This window comes from Henckelia pumila, chromosome 2 (assembly GCF_033568475.1).
Source record: "Henckelia pumila isolate YLH828 chromosome 2, ASM3356847v2, whole genome shotgun sequence".
NCBI classification, from domain to species: domain Eukaryota; kingdom Viridiplantae; phylum Streptophyta; class Magnoliopsida; order Lamiales; family Gesneriaceae; genus Henckelia; species Henckelia pumila.
The window spans coordinates 125,947,089-125,969,016 of record NC_133121.1 but is presented as its reverse complement, the minus strand read 5'-3'; the positions used below and the strand labels follow the sequence as shown (position 1 = coordinate 125,969,016).

The 21,928-nt window shown below is 39.5% G+C and overlaps 6 protein-coding genes across 7 annotated transcripts; 4 read left to right on the top strand and 2 right to left on the bottom strand.

Annotated features, from left to right (window-relative positions):
- Nucleotides 1-3,411: 3,411 nt before the first annotated feature.
- LOC140882986 (uncharacterized) lies at nt 3,412-7,561 on the top strand. 2 transcript variants are annotated; one of them, XM_073289262.1, is made up of 10 exons: nt 3,412-3,674; nt 4,587-4,717; nt 4,862-5,006; nt 5,105-5,232; nt 5,695-5,766; nt 6,343-6,469; nt 6,561-6,685; nt 6,783-6,824; nt 6,931-7,143; nt 7,235-7,561. In XM_073289262.1, exons 1-10 carry the CDS (start codon nt 3,560-3,562, stop codon nt 7,301-7,303), a joined length of 1,167 nt encoding a protein of 388 aa, XP_073145363.1. In that variant the 5' UTR covers nt 3,412-3,559; the 3' UTR covers nt 7,304-7,561. The 2 variants fall into 2 exon arrangements, with proteins under 2 accessions (XP_073145363.1, XP_073145364.1); XM_073289263.1 differs by having other exon boundaries at nt 3,568-3,697.
- A 154-nt stretch (nt 7,562-7,715) lies between these two features.
- On the bottom strand, nt 7,716-9,117 carry LOC140884027 (small ribosomal subunit protein uS13c). Its single transcript, XM_073290690.1, has 3 exons — nt 8,939-9,117; nt 8,614-8,838; nt 7,716-8,040 (listed from the first exon to the last, which is right to left on the bottom strand). Exons 1-3 carry the CDS (start codon nt 9,071-9,073, stop codon nt 7,879-7,881), a joined length of 522 nt encoding a protein of 173 aa, XP_073146791.1. The 5' UTR covers nt 9,074-9,117; the 3' UTR covers nt 7,716-7,878.
- Nucleotides 9,118-9,344: 227 nt separating this feature from the next.
- On the bottom strand, nt 9,345-13,580 carry LOC140878858 (mitogen-activated protein kinase homolog MMK1-like). The gene is made up of 6 exons (XM_073282481.1): nt 13,287-13,580; nt 13,043-13,172; nt 12,298-12,435; nt 10,907-11,239; nt 9,927-10,107; nt 9,345-9,807 (listed from the first exon to the last, which is right to left on the bottom strand). Exons 1-6 carry the CDS (start codon nt 13,493-13,495, stop codon nt 9,641-9,643), a joined length of 1,158 nt encoding a protein of 385 aa, XP_073138582.1. The 5' UTR covers nt 13,496-13,580; the 3' UTR covers nt 9,345-9,640.
- A 1,583-nt stretch (nt 13,581-15,163) lies between these two features.
- LOC140878359 (uncharacterized) lies at nt 15,164-16,393 on the top strand. The gene has a single exon (XM_073281960.1). The coding sequence runs from the start codon at nt 15,164-15,166 to the stop codon at nt 16,391-16,393; it is 1,230 nt and encodes a 409-aa protein (XP_073138061.1).
- A 78-nt stretch (nt 16,394-16,471) lies between these two features.
- LOC140878358 (uncharacterized) lies at nt 16,472-17,745 on the top strand. The gene is made up of 2 exons (XM_073281959.1): nt 16,472-17,687; nt 17,732-17,745. The coding sequence occupies exons 1-2, from the start codon at nt 16,472-16,474 to the stop codon at nt 17,743-17,745; spliced, it is 1,230 nt and encodes a 409-aa protein (XP_073138060.1).
- A 6-nt stretch (nt 17,746-17,751) lies between these two features.
- LOC140878357 (uncharacterized) lies at nt 17,752-20,303 on the top strand. Its single transcript, XM_073281958.1, has 6 exons — nt 17,752-18,261; nt 18,381-18,788; nt 18,834-19,096; nt 19,187-19,258; nt 19,353-19,425; nt 19,800-20,303. The coding sequence occupies exons 1-6, from the start codon at nt 17,752-17,754 to the stop codon at nt 20,301-20,303; spliced, it is 1,830 nt and encodes a 609-aa protein (XP_073138059.1).
- Nucleotides 20,304-21,928: the final 1,625 nt, after the last annotated feature.

The following is a 21,928-nucleotide window of genomic DNA, read 5'->3' as shown; positions in this document are numbered from 1 at the left end:
TCACCTGGCACCAAGGTACTACTCTGGCGAACTGAATATATACCGTAATGATATCGCGTATAATTTCAAAAATGAACACTGGAAATAAGCTTATTAGCTCAAGAATAAGTGAAACAACAAATTCAGGAGCTGAAGTGAGGTAGAGCATGCACTAGTAGAAAGAGTGCATAAGAAAAGTGCGGTTGCCCAGAAAATGAAGAGAAGAAAATAACCAGTAGCATGCATGAGCAAGAAGCAACAACGAGTATTAAACTGATTTTGTGCAGAATGTGTATTTCTGAAGGAATGCATACTACCATATAATATAGGCATTAAGTCTGCTACCGAAAGTTGCTGGAAGATGGAATTTTACATCAATTATGGCCAATCAGAGCACTAGCAGCCAGACAAGGGAAGACCCATCAATTAACTGGGTAGCTTGAAGAATAAATGTGTAGGGCCAAGCCTTAAATAATGAATGAAAGCCGAGCACATGGAGAACAAAGTCAAATAATTCCATTCACATCTAAATATTTGAATTAGTCCAACACTCCGTAGGTGATGAGAGGAAACTATGGCATGTGGTTTGCAACTGAAACTGATACGGTTTTAGAGTCACAATATTGTGATATTGAGCAAGACAATATTCTTTTTCCTAGTCATTAGAAATCTTAGATTTCAAAGAAGTATCACGGTACAGTAAAATTGTGATCAAAATTAACAAGATCGATTTAGAAATAACCCAATATTCGACTTGCCTTGCATGTGTTCAAACTTCAAATGCACATTGGTGAAAGAAGACACAATAGCTATTTACACTGGTAAAGAACTAAAAACAGACTTGTGTGTGCTCATAGAAACATAATGTTTACATTCTATTTATTTAGATGAATGATCCTGCTCACATTTTTCGGAGGGCCATACTTTCATAACTATTCGAGAACTCATCATTAACAAGTTACCTTTCATATTCATAATTTAAACTCTCAAGTGAAAATCTTAATTTAGCAATTAATCAAACAAATTGAGCAGCTATTGATTTTGCTCTCAGTGATCATCTCTAGGGATAATGTAACGACCCACGTCCTTCCACCGCATCCCTTCCCAGCCTATAGCATGGGCTCGGACCGCATGGTTCGACGGGCATCGCACCTCATGACCTCCCCACTCTTGGCAGTGGGTTTTATGCTTTCCCCAACACTTGAACCCTGTACCTCCAGGATAAGTACATAGATTCTAGTGTTGCAGGGTTCAACCCTTTATGTAACGACCCACGTCCTTCTACCGCATCCTTTCCCAGCCTATAGCATGGGCTCGGACCGCATGGTTCAACGGACATCGCACCTCACGACCTCCCCACTCCTGGCAGTAGGTTTTTTTTGTCCTCCCCAACTCCTTATAATAATGTTATAGTCAATTTAGGCATAGTTTGATACACATGATAAGAGAGTGATTAATAAATTATCCTCATCTATCTCATGCTTGGTACATTTTTAAAAAGCCCATGATAAGTCAATGTGCCCTTGATAAATGCTTTGACAAGGAGACTATGCATCCCTTTGATTCGGTGTGATAAATTTAATACAACTAAAAAAATACTACAAAAAGACATTATTACCCTCCACATATAAAAACATTTAAACACTATACATGCCTCATTCTCTTCCACATTACGTTACGGTTAATTTTGTCATTAAAATCGAATATATAAATTTAATTACTCTTATTAAAATCATATCAAACATTCAATATAATATCCTACCATTTTACTTATCCTTAATTTATCCTTATAATATATATTGTATACTTATCCTATCCTATATACTAAACTATGCCTTAATGTTTAAACTAATTTACCTTTCTCTGAAAATTTCAATTACATACAGTTAGTGACTCAATGCCCAAATTTGAATTCAAAAGTCAAAACCAAACCCACTAAACCAACTGAATCTCACGGTGTCTACCTCTCAATCTCATTTTCAGATTCATTCTCTCTTCTCCTCAACTGATTGTCACGTAATGCTCTCAATTTTTATCTTTTCAGATATTTTCAAATTGATATTATCCCAAAAATCACTTTCTCTCATGTCTTCTTTTCAACCGATCACCAATCCACCATGTATTAGGTAATGTTATCCTTTTTTTATTTTCAAATATTTTGAGATTGATCTTATCATCTATACTATATTATAATATAAAAATAATGCAGACTCCATTGATTAGTTAATTATTCGATTTATATTTATGTATTACATTACATTATTAGTGAAAAATGGGCCACTCAGTTGCAGATAAGAGAAATCACACGTGTAATGGGATTTGTCTCTCGACCACAAGAGAAATCTTTAGAAATATATATTAGATTTGTGATCACAAATCATATAATTATTATTTTTTTAAAAAAACAAACATTTACAATATATATATATTTAAAATTTTGATCACATGCATCATAAGTTGCAAGAAATTCATGTGCAACCACTGAAACACAACCATTGATTTATTTTTTAAAAATAAAACACTCAAACCTTTACAGTGTGTTTGGTGGATAGGATTTAGAGGCGATTTGGTGGGATTTGAATTTACATATAACGTTTTGTTGTTTGACAAAATAGAATTTTAAAATGAGATTGGTATTTGATGAATTAGATGAGATTTCATTTAACCAAGTGAAATCTTATAAAATTGGTCGGATTTCATGGAATTTCATGGAATTTGAGTTTATAAAAACATAAAATTATTTCTAATGATACATTTATAAACTTTAGTTATAAATTTAAGTTTTTCTAACATTTTTTTTAAAAAAAATATCACTTTCCTAAAATTTATGCTAGTAAATTTCAATATATATTTTAACTTTTTTCAAACACCAAAATGAAATTTGAATTCCAAGAATTTCAATTTCAAATCCAAATCCAATTACAAATTTCATTTTTTAGGCATCCAAACATACTGTTAGTATTTCATACGAAAAATCATGCATCAAAGGGTGCAGGTGATCGAAACTATATATATATATATATATATATATATATATATATATATATATATATATATATATATATATATATATATATATATATATATATAAATTTTCAGCTGCCCAACCAATGATGTCCAATTCGTCCCCGACAACTAAAACCCGGTAGTGGGTTTTAGTGATATGATTTTTTTAAAAAAAAACATCTAAAACCCGATAGTGGGTTTTAGTGGTTGGGGACGAGTTGAACAGGAATGGTTGGACAAGTAAAAATTACTCTATATATATATATATATATATATATATATATATATTAAAGCATGAATCTTTACTATTTAATAATGTGTAAGCCTATTATAATAATTATTATGATCAATTTAATGTTTAAACTAATATACCCTTCTCTAAAAATTTCAATTACATACAATTAGTGATCCAAATTTCCTCAAATCACTGCAACTCTCAGAACAATTTTTGGGCTAAATTGAAAACCAATATTAAAAGAGGGGCCAAAGAGAAAGCTAGCCTGCAAAATGTAAATCATCCACCATTCTTCTCTGCTCTCGCATATATCGTAATGCGGCCTCTCGTATCGATTCAATGCTTGCGAGGTCTTTGGTTGGTGAGAAGAGAATCGTCGACCATATAAGAAGCTTAACATCACTGTACAGTAATATCACCACTGCGCAGCCACGCCTCAGTTCATCTTCTTCAGGTTCCGTGAAACCCTTTTCCGTAGTATGCTATCTTCCTTTTGCTTGAGTTGTATTCACACTAGCAAATAATGGGTTACTCTGATTTTTGGGAATATAAATCATCGTTATTAAATCGTGGAAATTGGGGTTGTGGTTTGGGATTCATGTTTCGTGAAAATGGATCACCTTTAAACAGAATGTTCCGTCTAAGATACCTCATTTTGTTAAGTCTCGCCTTGCGTTGATAGCAAAGGGAAATGCCGTTTCTATCCCTTTGCGACCCCAATAACAATTAGAAGGATAAAAAAATCTAAGCAGGCCGTGTTCTTTCGTATGATTTTCCTTTGACTGAATTATAGAAATACTGCTAGATGCTTTTAAATTAATTTTTATCCAAAGCTAGTTGGACAAGTTTAATCTTTTTTTTTTTTTTTTAATTCAAAGTTTAATTGAAGTTTATGAGGGATAGTAAAATATATTTTTCTATTATTTTCTAAATATGATTATGGCTGAATCAACCAACTTCTATTATGCTAGTAATTTGTAGGTATAAACTGGTATGGTTTTTGCGCTTGTCATGAATCATGCTAGTAATTCGTAGTTTTCAAACGTGTGCCATCCGAAGGGCAACTTGTATTTTGTCATGCACAAATAAGATACTTCATAATTTATTACCACCACATCTCAGTGAATGACTAGTATATTTTATCATCCCCAATTATGCTACTGTATCAACTTCTAATCTCTACTTCTGCAATCAACCATGGAAGAGCGTTAATTCAATCATATAGAATTTCTTATCATTGATCATTGGGCCTTTTGACATTCTACTGCATCTCTTGTTTGGCATGACAGCCTTTCTGGACTCTAGAGATGAAGCTGATTACTGCACATTTGGTGTTCTCTTTAAATTAATTGATCCTTTGCATCAGGTACACTGGAGGTCAAAGAAAAGATGGGCGACAGTGGCAGGCCCATCACTCGTGTTATGTTCTGTGGGCCAAATTTTCCTGCTTCTCATAATTATACAAAAGAGTATCTGCAAGCTCATTCATTCATACAGGTGCTTGATGTTACTCTATATGCTTGCATTGTCGGTTCACCTCTTGATAGCTGAGATTACATTCTTTAAGAAAGATGTATCTTAAATTTGTGTTCGTATAGTATTTTGTGCATTCATTGGATGTTCCTATGTGCTTTTCACCAGGTTGATGTAGTCCCCTTTGAAGATGTCCCAGATGTTATTGGAAACTATGATATGTGTGTTGTCAAAGATTTGCGGCTAACTTCAGATATCATATCCCGAGCAAACCAAATGAAGCTTATCATGCAATTTGGAGTTGGCCTTGAAGGTTCAGTCATTCTTCATTAGAATTCTGTCCTGCAGATCAAAAATTATTTGCAGCTATCCTTATACCTCAACACGTATCTTGATACTTCATCTCTGAAGGGGTTGACACAAAGGCTGCTACAAACTGTGGAATAAAAGTTGCCAGGATCCCAAGTGATGCCACTGGAAATGCGACGTCATGTGCTGAAATGGCAATATACATGATGTTGGGCCTCCTTCGTAAGCAAGTTGGTTTATTTCAATCTCAAAATGCACTTTTAGCTTATATATCTTTTGCCGTTGGTATGTCTGTGAAATGTATCGTGAAGCATAAGCAGTGAAAATTATATGGCCTGTTTTTATTTCATTGGCCAACTTATGCTACATGGATGATAGATAACATGCTAGAGAAAGTTTACAAAACAAAAAGATTTGTTGGGTGAATGGTAATTAGGATTGTTTTGGTTCTCATGGACCATGGTAGCACTGACCTATTATTTTGGTTTTGTTTTTCATATACTTTCAATTTGTTTACTTAGAAATTGCTGTATACTTTCAATTCGTTTACTTAGAAATTGCTGCCTGTTCTCAATAATAGACTTCGTCAGAATAAATACATCGATTTCCATATGAATTATCTAGAAATTTATTTATGGCATTCTCCATTTATGTACTGAGTTAACTTTGCATTTTTGTTTCCATTGATATAGTACGACATGCAAATAGCTGTGAGGCAGAAACAACTTGGAATTCCAATTGGTGACACATTGATCGGGAAAACGGTGAATTTCATCTTTCATGGTTTCCTTCGACACTTTTTACAATAAATATGTTATTTGATATAATACAAAATCGAAAACTTTCATTTTTCCGCTCTCATACATCCTGTCAATGGTTATTTGTCACCCTCAAAGTTTAGTCCTTCGTCTATCAATTCATGATGGAGCCATATTCTTACTTTCTTTGTAGCTTTGTGCATTTGGTTTCTGATGTTCTATCTGAATCCAAATGAGAACTCTGGATCACTAGTATTATGTTTGTTAAAACGATATCCAATTGTATTTCTCTGGCAATAAATGTAAAGTTGGACTTTTAAATGCCTGATTATTTGCTGTTGGCATGTGTAGCCAAATTTAAATCTTTAACTTGACACCAAGGTATATATAGCTTCATAGTGTGAAGGGAATCGAGGGATTGGTACACATTTGAATTACCTGTCCGTTGGTAACTTATTTGGAAGATATTTACAGCTGATGAAAAGTGAAGCAGGAATGTAATTTTCATTTGTTATTTCATATGAATCAATGCGAATCAGGTTAATCCATTCAATGCGTCATCTTTGGTCCTTATTCATGTAGGTATTCCTCATGGGATTTGGAAATATAGGCATCCACTTAGCCAAGCGTTTAAGGCCCTTTGGTGTGAAAATACTTGCTACCAAAAGGATTTGGCCTTCACCTTCGCGGAACTCAGGCAAATCTGTTGGTATTAAACTTTACTATGTTAACCATAAAACTTGCTGATTGTAGAATAAAGTTAGCATTTAGCATATAGTTAATTAACGATATGTATCCAGCATCATTCAATGGGTATGATACCTATGACGACCTAGTAGACGAGAAGGGTGTCCATGGGGATATTCTGAAATTTGCAAGCCAGGCGGATGTTGTAGTCTGTTGCTTATCATTGAACAGTGAAACGGCAAGGAATTCCCCCAATACTTTACTCACTATTTTCCTTATTTAACTGATTATGTGTTCCTTGGGCCGAATAGTTTGTTCACAAGTGCTTCTTTCAGGTTGGCATTGTGGACAAAGTTTTCATTTCTTCCATGAAAAAGGTTTGAGTTTTGCCTACTAAATGAATTCAGGATTTCGCAAAGTCTTTGCAAATTGTATTGGAATTACAAGTCAACAGACAACAGGCGACAATCGTTTCTGTTTCAGGGCGCTCTCCTCATAAACATAGCACGAGGCCGTCTCTTGGAGTACGATGCTGTACTTTATCATCTCAAAAGCGGTCATTTAGGAGGCTTAGGGATCGATGTTGCATGGACCGAGCCATTTGATCCTGATGATGCAATTTTGAAGTTTCCGAATGTCATCATAACACCCCATGTTGCTGGAGTTACTGAATATTCCTACAGATCCATGGCGAAGGTACTTTATAATTTATGGTGTTTCCGAACCGCATTAGTTTTCAAACTCCGAAGCATATGATTTCGTAATTCACTGCGGTTGAATCATGCAGGTTGTGGGAGATGTCGCCCTTCAACTCCATGCAGGAACATCGTTAACGGGGATAGAATTTGTCAATTGATCAGCTCAAGACAATCCGGTAACAACACAGAAGTCTGGGTCAATACTTTGTTCAGAGACAAAATAATCTCTTTAGTTCCTCAAGAATGTGGTCTTATATTAGATTATATGTACGCTGATGAGCGTGCATAATACTTTACAAGACCTAAATTCAAATTTCAGGGTACTGTACCTGTTGAGACTCTGGTATTTTCATTATATTTTGTTTCTTTAAGATAGTTTACATATGCAAAGGGGATAAATCATACTTATCATACCTTAACATATGAAAACAACCATCTTAAATAGTAGAGATTTATGTGGTATAATTTTCTCAGTATAAATCCAAGGTCAAGATAAAAAGGTTTCCGTCTCACTTGCACCACGACTCCAAGCTACCCTTGCATCTTTAATATAACGACATAATACGAGGATAAAAGGGCAAAATCTTTGGATAAATTGATTACTACCTCAAGAGTATACAAACAAATAACGTCAAACGTAAATTCTTCTTAGAGAATTCTGAATGAACAATGTCGCACTATTGAACAAATTCCAGGCCAAGCTGATACTTGGCATTTTTTTTTTTTTAAATCTTTACTTCTTCTTCTTCCCAGGGATGGCAACTCTTTTGCCCTTCAAGGTCCGGCAGTTATTTTTAGTCCTTTGTCCTCTGCAAGGCAATCCTTGAATGTGTCGAACACCCCTATAGCATTGTATCTCTTTCAACCTTCTGATCGCAAGTGCATTGAATCTCCTCTAAACATAATATCGGGAAATGTCACCATTCAATTGAGAGGGTATTTAAGCTTCAAGTTGAAAAACACTTTCTTTTAACCAAAATAATACCTGATGTTTGAGGAGAAACTCATTCAAGAAGTTTTTCTTCACAAACATATATATTGCTTCTACATTTTATAAAAACTAAAAAACACTTACAAATGGCAAAGCTTATTAAAAAGCTTCTTTATTTTGTGCCTAAAGTATCCAAAGTTGCAGAATTGAATTCTACTATAGACTAGTGATGTTAGGCAAAGATGCTCAAGATCGTCAAGTTAGCCGAACACGAGGATAAAGTGGAATAAGCAGAACATGAAGATCCCAAGTTTTCACCTCAAAATCCCATTAGATCAAGCAAATAACTCAGAGCATTACCAAGAAAACTAATCTAAGCTAAAGAAACACCTTACATTCACCAGACCACCCACAAATTCGGTCCAAACCTTCTAGTTAACTTCACACTGCGTCCTATGTTAGTTTGTGACTCATGAGACAGTACAACATTCTCTTCAAAGTTCAAACACACAAACAAAATCAACATCCAAGACTTACAAGGTCCCCTTCGATCATGTACTTGGAGACTTCCTCACGGAGAGTGGTGAGCTCTTCCTCCGAAAAATCTTTCGTCACCTTATTTTCGAAATTGAGATCCACCAATATTTGCTTGGCAAGGGTGCGCCCAATCCCATGAATATACTGCAGCGAGTATTCAACTCTCTTGTTGTTGGGTATCTCCACCCCACCCACACGCGCACATTTTATGCTCAGCCCACCAATCTAAGCACCGAAAACAACCAAACCAAAGAAATCCAACGACTCAAATCGATTATGAAAACGAACCCATACCCGTAAGAGCACACAAAAATCGAAAATTTACCTTGGGAAGGGAGGTGGATGGAGGGAAAGAGAGCGAATTCTTGGAGGAGGCGGAAATGGGGTTGGAAATTAGAGATAGCGATGGGAGTACAGGCGTTGCTAGCGATTGCGCCATTGATTTTGTTTTGCAGGACATAAACGAATATGAAACGGAGAAGTGATTCTTATCCTTATGGATAGGGCGAGTGAGTGTGACCCACCCGGTAGAAACCGGGTGGGTTTACCATTTGAAACCCAAATTTCCAAAATCACATTAATTTTACTCACACCCAAAAAAAGACAAAATTGGTTTTATTTGATGGTAAAAGAATTTCTCCAAACAAAATTGAAGTGGGATTATGGTTAGTTTCGAGTTGTTATTTTATACGTTTGGTCGCAAAGATTCATGCATACTTAATCCATACAAATTTGTCGAAACATTGAAATCGATACAAATGATTACCACGGATAGGTAAAAAATACCAGGCAAACCACCCATACAAAGTCATCAGCCAATAGGACCCCAAAACTAGGAACAGTACACGTCAAATTATTAGTCAGCGCGACTCAGTCGAAGGTTCTTGTTCTAAACAAAGCCATCCCAGTTCTGGATGGACTGATGATATATACACGAAAGAAATCAAAAGATCAAATACGTGGGAATCATGCTACTTGAGAAAACCACATCAATTTTAGTACGGAAACGATTGGTTATTCACAATTGCTAATACTCGGGATTGAATGCGAGCGACTCCCGATAGATCAGCTCCTTCATTTGTTCTTCAGTCAGGGCATGCTGCTCAAAGTCGAAACTAAAAGGAGTTGTGCTAACAGGCTCGTCGCTGATGTCATGGAGCGAATTGAGATATGGATGCGCCAATGCATCTTCAACTGAAATCGAAATACATTCACAAAATTATCAAAATGGGTTCATTTTTCTGTGATATAGTTGTGGGGATGAACATTTATTAAAAAGACCCGTGATGTTGATGCAACTTATTTGCTCCTACCTGTAATCCTTTGTCTAGGATCAAATGTCAGCATTTTCTCAACAAGATCAATTGCAAGAGGTTGAACACGAGGAAACTTTTCAGTAAATGATTGTCGATGGTAGGGAGGCAATTGCTGTATGTATCTTTTAGCATTTTCGTTCAGACATCCCAGCTCAGCCTCGGACGGGGTTCCTATCAGCTGCAAAGCAAGGAGGACCCTTGATCACATTAGGCATGGGCGTGTCGACAACTATAAACACGTGCAAGGTCTAAGAGGACTGATAAATCATAACATGCAGTACCAAAAGTTTAGAATGATGTCTATAAATATGCATACTCCAAATATCCAGATACAATTGCCAAAGTTGCATCATCAAAATCGAATTAAAACTAAGATGATGTTTCCAACCAGTACAGTATATTCCGTTCTTTTATAAAAAGACTACATATAATGTTCGTCTTCTCAAAAAAACTATTTTATTTTTAAAGCTAATATAGCTTAAGGTAGGTAGTGTGGCTAAACTAGTATTTCTGATGTCAAACACCCCACTTTACAATGGAGACATAAATAATCACCAATCAAAACCATCCCACTAAATTTGGGTGGAGGCTGCACTACACACTGGTATACAAAGATGCATGACATGCGTTTTCTATTTTTCTTAATTGATAATAATGGTTCGGGGATGCTCCGTTCCATTGGAGACTCCAGGATTAGCCAGAGCCCACTTGGCTTTTTCAATTTTTTTTTTCACTTAATATCTTTAGTAAAATATAAGAGTCGATCTAAAGTGGGTAAGCTGGAAAAATCTTGAAAAAGACGATCCTCCTTCCTTCCAATTAGATTTTATTATCACAGAAGGTAATTAATTTATAAAATGGACCTACATATCCTGGGGGAAAAACAAATAAACTCAGCAGATTGAACATAGCCATTAAAATCCTCAAATTTCATAAGATTTTTTTAATTCAAGAGAGATGATAGAAGAAAAAGATACCTCCATTAGCAGACGTAACTGGTGCACATGATCTCTACCCGGGAATAAGGGCTTACGCTCCATTAATTCCATGAAGATGCACCCCACTGACCAAACATCAATAGCAGCAGTATAATCAGATGAATTTAGCAATAGTTCAGGAGGCCGATACCACCTCGTAACAACATATTCGGTCATAAAATCTGTTTCAGATGTGACTCGTGCCAATCCAAAATCACATATCTTTAGGTCACAATTAGCATTGAGGAGAAGATTGCTAGGCTTCAAATCCCTGTGCAGAACATTTGCCGAATGTATGTATTTTAACCCACGAAGAATCTGATACAAGAAATACTGCACCAAAACATGGAAACGGCTGTTTTACTTGAAGAAAATCAACACAATGAAGGCAACAATGAATACAAAACCTTTTGAAGCCTAGCATGGAAAAAGCTGTTACGTTCGAGACAACACCTAAATTGCAAGATATTTTCCCAAAGCATTGAAAAGGTTGAATAAATTTAAAAGAAAATCAAACAATTCGAACTGGGTAAAATATGAAAATTGAAGGATATTGATAGCTTAGAATTCCTCATGAATTCTGGGTAGGTTTCGTTTCGTTTCTTTTTTTTCGTTCACTTGCGATGGAGTTAGGCAGCATATGGTTCTGTTCTTAGAAAGTTCCTCTGAAAATGAGGGAACCGAAATTAGCTTAAAACATTCATATGATTCGTCACATGGTGTTAATGCCCGAGGTGCAATAATGTGCAGGTGACCTTGAGATGAGGAGCACCTTATTGAAGTGGGGTATGCTAATGCATAGCGTTCTAGAAGAAGATGCGTGAGAAAAATCACCATCGTATGTGTGCTCACATATTAATAAACAAAAATAGATAAAAAAAATTATTTATTATAGGACAACTAGAACATTGAATTCACATTTCCCACAATTAACGAGCTCTTAATGATTAGCCTCCCAAGCGTATAAGACGAATTAATGCATGCATCGTTAAAAGGATGCATTTATTGGTTGTAATAGCAACTAACTTTATGTTGAGTTCATGATCACATATCACGTGAGTTTTTAGTAATTATTATTAGCTGCTACATTAATGTTTGAAAATTTGTTGAATTTCCCATTTAAGGCAACAATAGACAAGAGATAAATGGATGAAAATGCTGAGAACCACAACAATTTCATTCCTTTAATACTTTCCTCTCTTCCCGCTCCATCAATTCCAACTTATTCACCCAAGCTTTCTTACAGTTTTCCGACCTTCTTCACACAGTGCTTTGTCACATTGATATGAACCAGATGAAAGGAGTTCATGAATTTTGAACATAAAGGAACAGACCATGCACCAAAACCAAATTTCCTGTAAATTTTCAACCAAAAAAAGAAAAAGACGAACCTGGCAATGCTCCTCCGACAATGCTTGATTAGAACGGATGATCTGGTAGAGATCGGTGTCCATGAGTTCATACGCGATGTAAACATCATTAAATGCCTCCCTCTGAGGAGGTGGTATTATATCTCTTATCGCAACAACCTGCAAAACAGGATGTGTGGCACAGGACCTTAGTGTCTTGTCACAATATATTTCAAACTAATGAGATTCCATATTTGGTTGACTAATAAAATAGCGGGGGTCTGATTTTCATCAATAAATACACTTGAGAGGTACAGATAAGATCATATGCAAGGGACTACAGAAAAACAAGTACAGTCGCCTTTTGAAACTTGCGTTTCACTTCTGTATGCATAAGGTAACAATGGAAAAATGCCACAACAAACTTTCAAAAATAAAATTTTCGAGCTTGGAATTTATCTAGAATTATCACGGAAAATTTCTGCAATGAATAGCATAAAACATACGCGGTTTTCTTTCTAAGATTTCCAAGTCAACTCGTCTCAACCCCTTTCTGTGGCTTCAGGTCAATAAATTGCCCTTAAATGCACTATTAAATTTTTTTATTATCGCGCCACCAAATGCTTTTCAAGAAACCATTCAAGCTCACAATATCTCCCCCAAAAAACACGGGAAATATAAATGAGTACTGAGCTGTCATTTTTCATCCCAATATTTAACCCAAAAGAAAAAAAGTCGGCGATACTCACGCCTCCCAACATATGTGCTAGCATAATGAATTACTAACGTTTTCATGATCCATGTGGCGAAGAAGCTTTATCTCACGCAAAGTCCTCTTCGCATCGATTTTATTGTCGAAAGCATTGGCAATCTTCTTGATCGCCACATGTTCATTCGTCTCCGAATTCAAAGCCGAGCTTCCCAGCAAAATCCAAACAACGCACAAGCTTTCAGTAACCGAACAATTCTTGGAAGTTAACAAATTAGAGTGAAATTACAAACGAGGGCAAAAAAGGTAGAATCTTTGGTACCAAACAATTCCGTATGCGCCTTTGCCAATTGGCATGATTGGGGGTTTGTATTTAGACGTGACCTCGAAGATGTTGCCAAATATGTTGTACTGAATGAATCGGCCGCCATGGCTGAGCATCGCAGGGATTTGGTCGATCGGCGGCGGTGGCTGAGGCTGGGAATCGGCGTCCGACATGACGGTGTCCGCTGGTTGAACCCCACCCTCCATTTTGGGTGCTACCAATTAATAAAAATTAATAATAATAATAATTATAATAAATGAGAAAGCTGCTTCTCTCTCCTTCTAATAACGTAATTTATATGTCTGCTCTTGTACATCTCTGTATTTTCTAATACTTACCCGATTGCCAAAAGGCCACTAATAGCTAATAATTATTAAGCTTCGTTCCAAATATATATTTTTTTATTCCTTCCAAAATATATTCTGTTTTTCATATTTTTAAAAAAAGTAAAATACATTTTGGTACACAAATTATAAAATATTAAATTGATACATAACTATTAAAAATGACTTAATTGGTATACGTTCAACTAAAAAACGATTTTATCCTTTTGTAAAATTTCTTTTAAGTCCAATTATTTTTAATAAATTCAACTAAGTGCATATTTTATTTTTCAAAGTAATTTTTATTGATTAAAATTATTAAAAAAATATATAAATTTAAAAATTATAAAAAATAAGTATTTTAATATTTTTATAATATATTTATATTTTTAAAGGTGTGCATTTTTATACAACCGAATTGAAAATTTGATTTGTCCAAAATCCGAACCGAAAATCCAAACTTGAACCGAATTTTTGGTTTGTTCAAATTCCGAATAAAAAATCTAACTGAATTTAACGATTCGATTAAAAACCAGTTCGGTTTCTGTTTTAAACGAAATTCATTTTTTTTAAATTTTTTTGTTATTTTTATATTTATTATTTATTTTACTCATACAAAAATGATTTAAAAAAATCAATTTTCGATTCGATTCGGTTTACCAGGAGAAACAAAACGAACCGAATTAACAGTTCGATTTTTTGTTCAAATCGAATTTTCAGTTTTGATTTGTTTTAGGGCGGTTAATCGATTCGTGAACACCCATTATTTTTACTAATTAATAATTATTTATTCAAATATAATATATTTTCAAAATATTAATAAATATATAATAAAATGATATTTTTCTATCTGTATAAAATAATTATCCATTTTTTTGGAAAAAAAATATAAAAATTATATATTAATGATATCCCGGGAAGTCAGGGGTATCAGGGCTAAGGAGAAGCAGAAGCATCAGGGATGTTAGTCAGGGCAGTGAACAGAGCTATACCGAGTCAGGGACGTTAGGGATGTATAAAGGCAGACCTGGAGCTCCAGGATCCCGGGAGGACCAGGTCTTCAAAACTTAGACAAAGCCCATTTCTCCAGGGCATGATCCCCACGATTGCCATAATCCCGAGCCTTCCGGCTTCATCATGTGTGACAGGTAAACGTGGGCAACTCTTGCACCCACGACCCAGATCGTGGCCACTACCCTGGAAATGCGGAGTGACTCTCTCACTCCAAGGCTTATAAATACCTTGCCTCAGGTGTTTGTAGAGGTATGTTCATCAAAAATTCCAAATCACTATATTCATTTTTCCTGAAGCCCACTCTATTTCTGAGTCTGACTTAAGCATCGGGTTTTTCGGCGTCCCACTAACGTGCTTTCATTTCTTTTCCTTGTGTACAGATCATCTCGATCAAGGAGGGACAAACCACACTTCATCTCTACTAGCACGGTCAGCTCGTCAAGCCCACCATACTACCCTTGATAGCCCGGGCACTCGTTTTTATCAAACATCATCATTGGCGCCGTCTGTGGGAAACTTGTTCTATAAGACGTAGATATGGTTTCTCATGAACAAACATCACCAGAAGGCCTCCAGCAGGGCCGGAACATTATTATTCCTATGGATCAACTCGAATCATATGTTCAGAATATGATACATAAGTCGTTAGCAGCTACAAAGCAACCACAATCAAAGGAAATAACAATGGAGGAAGAGGGGAATCGGGGTAATCCGCACCCTAATGCTCGAACCAAAGAAGGAGAAGAAGAGGAAAGTTCTTGGATGCACTCAATCCAGCCTTCTGTGGCGGATGAGCTGCAGGAACTCAGGAAGAAAATACAAAAGTTAGAAGAAGAGGGTCCCAAAATGGCCTGGTCTGTCAAGATTCCGGGTTGCCCTTTTTCACAGGAGGTGATAGAGGAGCCCTTGCCATCCCATTATAAGTCGGCCAAAATCCGAGAATATGATGGGGGCACTGACCCAGAAGAGCACTTGACTCGGTTTGAGAATGTGGCTATGCTACATTGCTACGGAGACAAGATTAAGTGCAAAGTCTTCTTAACCACTTTGGTGAATTCTCCCCAAAGATGGTTTGAAAAGTTGGAGCCGCAGAGCATTCGATCATTTGCAGATTTCAAGCAAGTGTTCTTGCAACACTTTAGCAGCAACAAGAGGTATAAGAAAACGGCCTATAGTTTATTTGAAGCAAAGCAAGCAGGAGAAAAGTCTTTGAGAGCCTACATTAAAAGGTTCAATAAGACTGCTCTAGAGGTCCCGACCTGTGCCCAGGAGACTAAGATCATTGCCTTTACTCAAGGTCTTCGGGAGGGGGAATTTTTCAAATCATTAGTAAAAAAAGCACCTAGGACTTTTGAAGACTTATTGGCTCGGGCCGAGAAATACATTAATATGGAGGAGGCCCAGAGGCAAAAGAAGGAGGTGACTCGAAGAGAGGGAGGTCGGGAACAGGGAAAAAGTAGAGAAAGTCAGGACCGCATGGGGCGTTTGTCCCGGTATGCACCACACAGAGTAATCCAGGACAGAGCTGTGCATGTATGCGAAGTAGGTGCTGAATCTCAGACTCCTGTCACTAGGGACAAATCTTTGAAGTATTGTGATTTTCATCAGAAAGGCACACATGATACCAATGAATGCCGAATGCTACAGCAGAGACAGCAGCAACCCTATATCCGGGATGGCAAGCCGGTTCAAAAAAGGCCTCGGGGTTCGCCTTGGATCCAGGGGTCCCAGGCATTGGTTCCCCCCAGAACTGGCGTTGTTTCTTGAGAGGGAGAGAAACAAGAGACAGGTCCTCGCACAGAGGATAGAAAATCAGGAGAGGGACCATCTAAAGGGGTTATCAACATGATTTCTGGGGGATCTACTGACGAAGATTCAAACAGAGCCAGAAAGTCTTGGAGCCGGAGGGAAAGTTTGGGGTTGGAGGAAGGGAAGCCGGGTGAAGGGCCAGTCATCACGTTTGGACCCCGGGATCTGGAGGGGGTGAACCTGCCACATAACGATGCCTTGCTTATACAGGCCCAGATTGCTAACTACGATGTACGAAGGGTGTTTGTAGACTCAGGAAGCTCAGTGAATGTCCTTTCTCAGGACGCCTTCGAGCAGATGGATTTGCAGAGGTATGAGTTGAGCCCCATAAAAACTGCCTTATACGGATTTGCTGGGTACACAGTACAACCTCAAGGGGAAATGTTACTACCCATAACCTTGGGAGCTGGAGATGTGAAGAAGACGATCATGACAAAGTTCACGCTGGTTGAAGCACCCTCCTCTTACAACGTCATCTTGGGGAGACCGGCTATGAATGCCTTCAGAGCTGTGGCCTCAGCTTATCATCAGAAGATTAAATTTCCCGTGGGAGATAAGGTAGGAGAAGTCCGAGGAGATCAACCTTCTTCCCGAAAATGTTATGCCGAGACAGTTAGAGTCGATTACAAAAGGGCCAGGCAGATCGGGAAGGAGGGAGGCCAGGGGGGAAGAGAAGTCTGTTATGTGGAGGAGTCTAAAGGTGAATATGAAGAGGTGGAGCTGGTACTCGGGCAGTCTGGGAAGTTTCTCAGGATTGCCCGGGACATGGAAACAAATTTGGCCAAGTCACTGAAAAGCTGTCTCATCCGGAACAAGGATGTATTCGCCTGGGCTCAGGGCGATTTGATAGGAGTTTCATCCCATGTTGCGGAGCACAAACTTAATATCACCCCTGGATCCCGGCCTGTGATACAAAAGAAAAGACATTTCGGAGCTGAGAAGGATAAAGTGATCGCGGAGCAGGTTCAAGAGCTACTACGGTCCGGGCACATCAAGGAGGTACAATTTCCTACTTGGTTGTCCAATGTAGTACTAGTACCAAAGGCCACAGGGAAGTGGCGGATGTGTGTGGATTTTCGGGACTTAAATAAAGCCTGTCCCAAGGATTGTTATCTTTTACCTCGGATTGACCAATTGGTAGACTCCACATCCCGTTGTGAATTGTTGTGCTTCATGGATGCATATCAGGGCTATCATCAAATTCCTTTAGCCCGGGAAGATCAAGACAAAGTTAGCTTCATCACATCGGGAGGTATTTTTGTTACGTGGTTATGCCATTTGGTCTAAAAAATGCAGGGGCTACATATTAGAGGATGATGGACAAAGTGTTCCGAGAGCAGGTGGGTTGGAACGTGGAGGTATATGTGGATGATATATTGGTGAAATCTAAGTCCCGAGATTGCTTTATACCCGACCTAAAAGAAACTTTTTCCACCATTCGGCGGTATGGGATTAAGTTGAATCCAACCAAGTGTATGTTCGGGGTGAAAAGTGGCAAATTTCTGGGGTTCATGGTGACTGAACGAGGGATAGAAGTTAACTCGGAGAAGGTAAAGCTGTTGCAGGAAATGCCTTCACCCACATCAATCAAGGAGGTACAGCGGCTGACTGGGCGAATCACAGCCCTGGCCCGGTTTATCGCTCGGTCAGCTCATCGTAGTTATCCCTTTTTCCAAGTGTTGTGCACAGCCCAGAGGTTTGGCTGGACTGAGCAGTGCGAGCAAGCCTTTCAGGAATTGAAGGAGCATCTAGCTAGCTTGTCTATCCTGGTTAAGCCAAAGCTAGGGGAAAGATTGTGGGTATATCTGTCTACTACTGAGAGGGCGGTCAGCACCGTTTGATAAAGTAGGAAAGAGGAGATCAGAGACCCGTATACTATGTCAGTCATGCTTTGAAGGGGGCGGAGGTTAGATATGCGAAGATTGAGAAAATGGCCCTGGCTTAGGTAATAACAGCCCGGAAATTGAGACCTTATTTTTTGTCTCACCCGGTAACTGTCCTTACTAATAGCCTTTTAGGGCGGATCCTGACTCATCCAGATGCCTCAGGGAGGCTTGTAAAATGGTCAGTAGAGTTGGGAGAATATGACATTGAATACCAACCGCATAAGGCCATCAAAGCCCAGGCCTTATCCGATTTCTTGACAGAGGTGGCTACTTTTGGTCAGGAAGAGGTATGGAGAATATTTGTAGATGGAGCCAGTGGTGTTGGAGGCAGTGGTGTAGGAGTCATCCGGGTTTCACCCACCCAGGAAAAAATCAAAATCGCCATGAGGTTGGATTTCCAGGCCTCTAATAACGAAGCCGAATATGAAGCCGTGATAGCTGGGATGCGACAAGCTTGGGAAGTCGGGGTAAGTCATATTATAATATATTCTGACTCACAATTGGTTGTCCAGCAAGTAAAGAGGACCTTCTGTACCCGAGAGGAGAAATTGATAAAGTATAGTAAGGTAATTGAAGAGCTAAGGGCCAGTTTCATTACTTGGAGTATAGAGCAGATACCCCGGGAAGAAAATATGGAAGCAGACGCCTTGGCTAAAAGAGCTGTCACTGGGGAAAATGGTGATAAAGAATCTCTGGTACAGAGGGAGATGGTGGCTGCTATAGAAGCCCGGGAGCCGGTCATCCGGGAAGATACATGGATGATCCCTCTGGTCAAGTATCTTACCAATGGGGATCTCCCAGCAGACAAAGGACAAGCCCGGGTCATACGAAGATAGATAGCCAGATTTGCTATCCTCGGAGGTAGGCTATACAGGCGTTCATATCAGGGTCCTTTGCTCAAATGCTTGGGGGAAGGGGAAACAGAATATGTCTTGAGGTAAGTGCACGAGGAATGCTGTGGAAACCATGGAGGGTCTATGAATCTGGCCCAAAGGGTATTGTTGGCAGGATACTGGTGGCCCACTTTGCAGGCTGATTCATCTAAGATTGCCCGGTCTTGTGAAGGCTGTCAGAGGTTTGGTAATGTGCAGCATAGCCCGGCAAGTAATTTAAATCCGGTATGGGCCTCATGCCCCTTTGATCAATGGGGTCTGGACATAGTTGGGCCTTTTTCGCAAGCCCGGGCATAGAAGAAATTCTTGTTGGTAGCCGTGGATTATTTTTCCAAGCGGGTGGAGGCAGAGCCTTTGGCAAAAATAACAGAAGCTGAAGTAATGAAGTTTTTGTGGAAGAACATAGTATGCCGATTTGGGCTCCCAAGGAAGTTGGTCTCGAATAATGGCAGGCAGTTTCAAGGGCAGAAATTGGCAGACTGGTGTGCCGAGATGGACATTAAATAGGCATTCACCTCGGTAGCCTATCCTCAAAGTAATGGTCAAACGGAGGTAACCAACCGTACTATTGTTCGATCTTTACAGTCTCGGTTGCATGGAATGGGAAAAGACTGGGTAGAGGAGATCCCGAGTGTGTTGTGGGCCTATCGCACCACTCCGCATACTGCCACACAAGAATCACCTTTTAGCCTGGTATATGGTTCGGAGGCTATTCTGCCAGTAGAGATTGGACAGCCTTCAGCTCGGATTAGGGCATATGATGATACAGACGAAGGAGCCCGGGCACAAAAATTGGATCTCATTGAAGAACGAAGGAAGAAAGCGGCTCACAGAATGGAAGCCTATAGAGCTCGGGTGATGAGAGCTTATAATCAAAAAGTCAAGCCTCGGGAATTCAAAGAAGGAGAATTTGTGTTGAAGAGGGTTAATCCAGCAGGGGAAGTAGGGAAGTTAGATGCCCGATGGGAGGGGCCATACAAGCTTATCAGAAGGGTTGGTGCTAATACTTGGTACCTACAAGATAGTCAGGGACGCCTCCTTAAACGACCATGGAATGCTTTGCATTTGAAAAAATATTTTTTTTATTGATTGTAATTAATGTCTATTAATGAAGGGGTTTATTCATTCAAGAACGTTTTCTAAGCCCGGGAGATTCCAGGCCCCGGCACCCATCTTAAGCCCAAGGAATATATAAGCCCTTGGCACTATATAAGCCCGGGAGGTTCCAGGCCCCGGCACCCATCTTAAACCCAAGGCATATATAAGCCCTTGGAACTATATAAGCCCGGGAGGTTCCAGGCCCCAGCACCCATCTTAAGCCCAAGGCATATTAAGCCCTTGGCATTATATAAGTCTGGGAGGTTCCAGGCCCCGGCACCCATCTTAAGCCCAAGGCATATATAAGCCCTTGGCACTATATAAGCCCGTGAGGTTCCAGGCCCCGGCACCCATCTTAAGCCCAAGACATATATAAGCCCTTGGCATTATATAAGCCCGGGAGATTCCAGGCCCCGGCACCCATCTTAAACCCAAGGCATATATAAGCCCTTGACACTATATAAGCCCGGGAGGTTCCAGGCCCCGGCACCCATCTTAAGCCCAAGGCATATATAAGCCCTTGGCATTATATAAGCCCGGGAGGTTCCAGACCCCGGCACCCATCTTAATCCCAAGGCATATATAAGCCCTTGGCACTATATAAGCCCGGGAGGTTCCAGGCCCCGGCACTCATCTTAAGCCCAAGGCATATATAAGCCTTTGGCATTATATAAGCCCGGGAGGTTCCAGGCCCCGGCACCCATCTTAAGCCCAAGGCATATATAAGCCCTTGGCATTATATAAGCCCGGGAGGATCCAGGCCCCGGCACCCATCTTAAGCCCATGGCATATATAAGTCTTTGGCATTGTATAAGCCCAGGAGGTTCCAGGCCCCGGCACCCGTCTTCAGCCCCAGGGCATCGATAAGCCCTTGGCACTATCTACTCTTTTATAAGTAAAGCATTAAACAATGGATAACGAGAACATACGAATTGCATTACGAATAAAGGAGTACAAGAGGAGGGGCTTCTATGGCCCAATTACAAAAATTAATTCAAAATACTGGGGTTGTCAGAGGGGCCCCCGTCTTTAATTGTCGGAGCTCCTTTAGGGAGGGAAGCCTCTGCACCTTTAGTTTCTTTGGCACTAGGGAGGGAGTCAATGGCCTTGTCCAAATCGGGGAAATCTTTTTGCTCAGTGGACCATAGCCCAGCCTCCTCAAACTGATCTCGGCACTTGTAAAAGCCAGTCTGGAAGAAGGCGTAGGATTTGTCCACCACAGCCTCTTGAAACTCCGCTGAGGTCAGGACAGCGGCCTTGATCTCTTCCTCAGATTTTAACCGGGTCTCCAGGGCTGACACCGCTTTTTTGGCCTTATCCTTGGCCACTGCCACCTCCGCCTGAGCCTTAGAAGCTTCCTGTTGGGCTGCCTCCATTTGAGCCGTGACCTCCATAAGACGATCTTGAATCTGTCCCGCAGTAGTCCGAGCTTGAGCAAGATCAGCCTGCGCAGATTGCACGGCATTTTCAGCTCTATCTAAGGAGGACCGAAGGCTTGACACCACTTGGTCATGAGTCTGCCTCGTCATTTGCAGCTCCTGCTCCAACTTCTTGTTCAGCTCTAAGATAGCCCGGGACCTCTCAGCCTCCACATGCGCTCGGTCTGTTTCAATCTG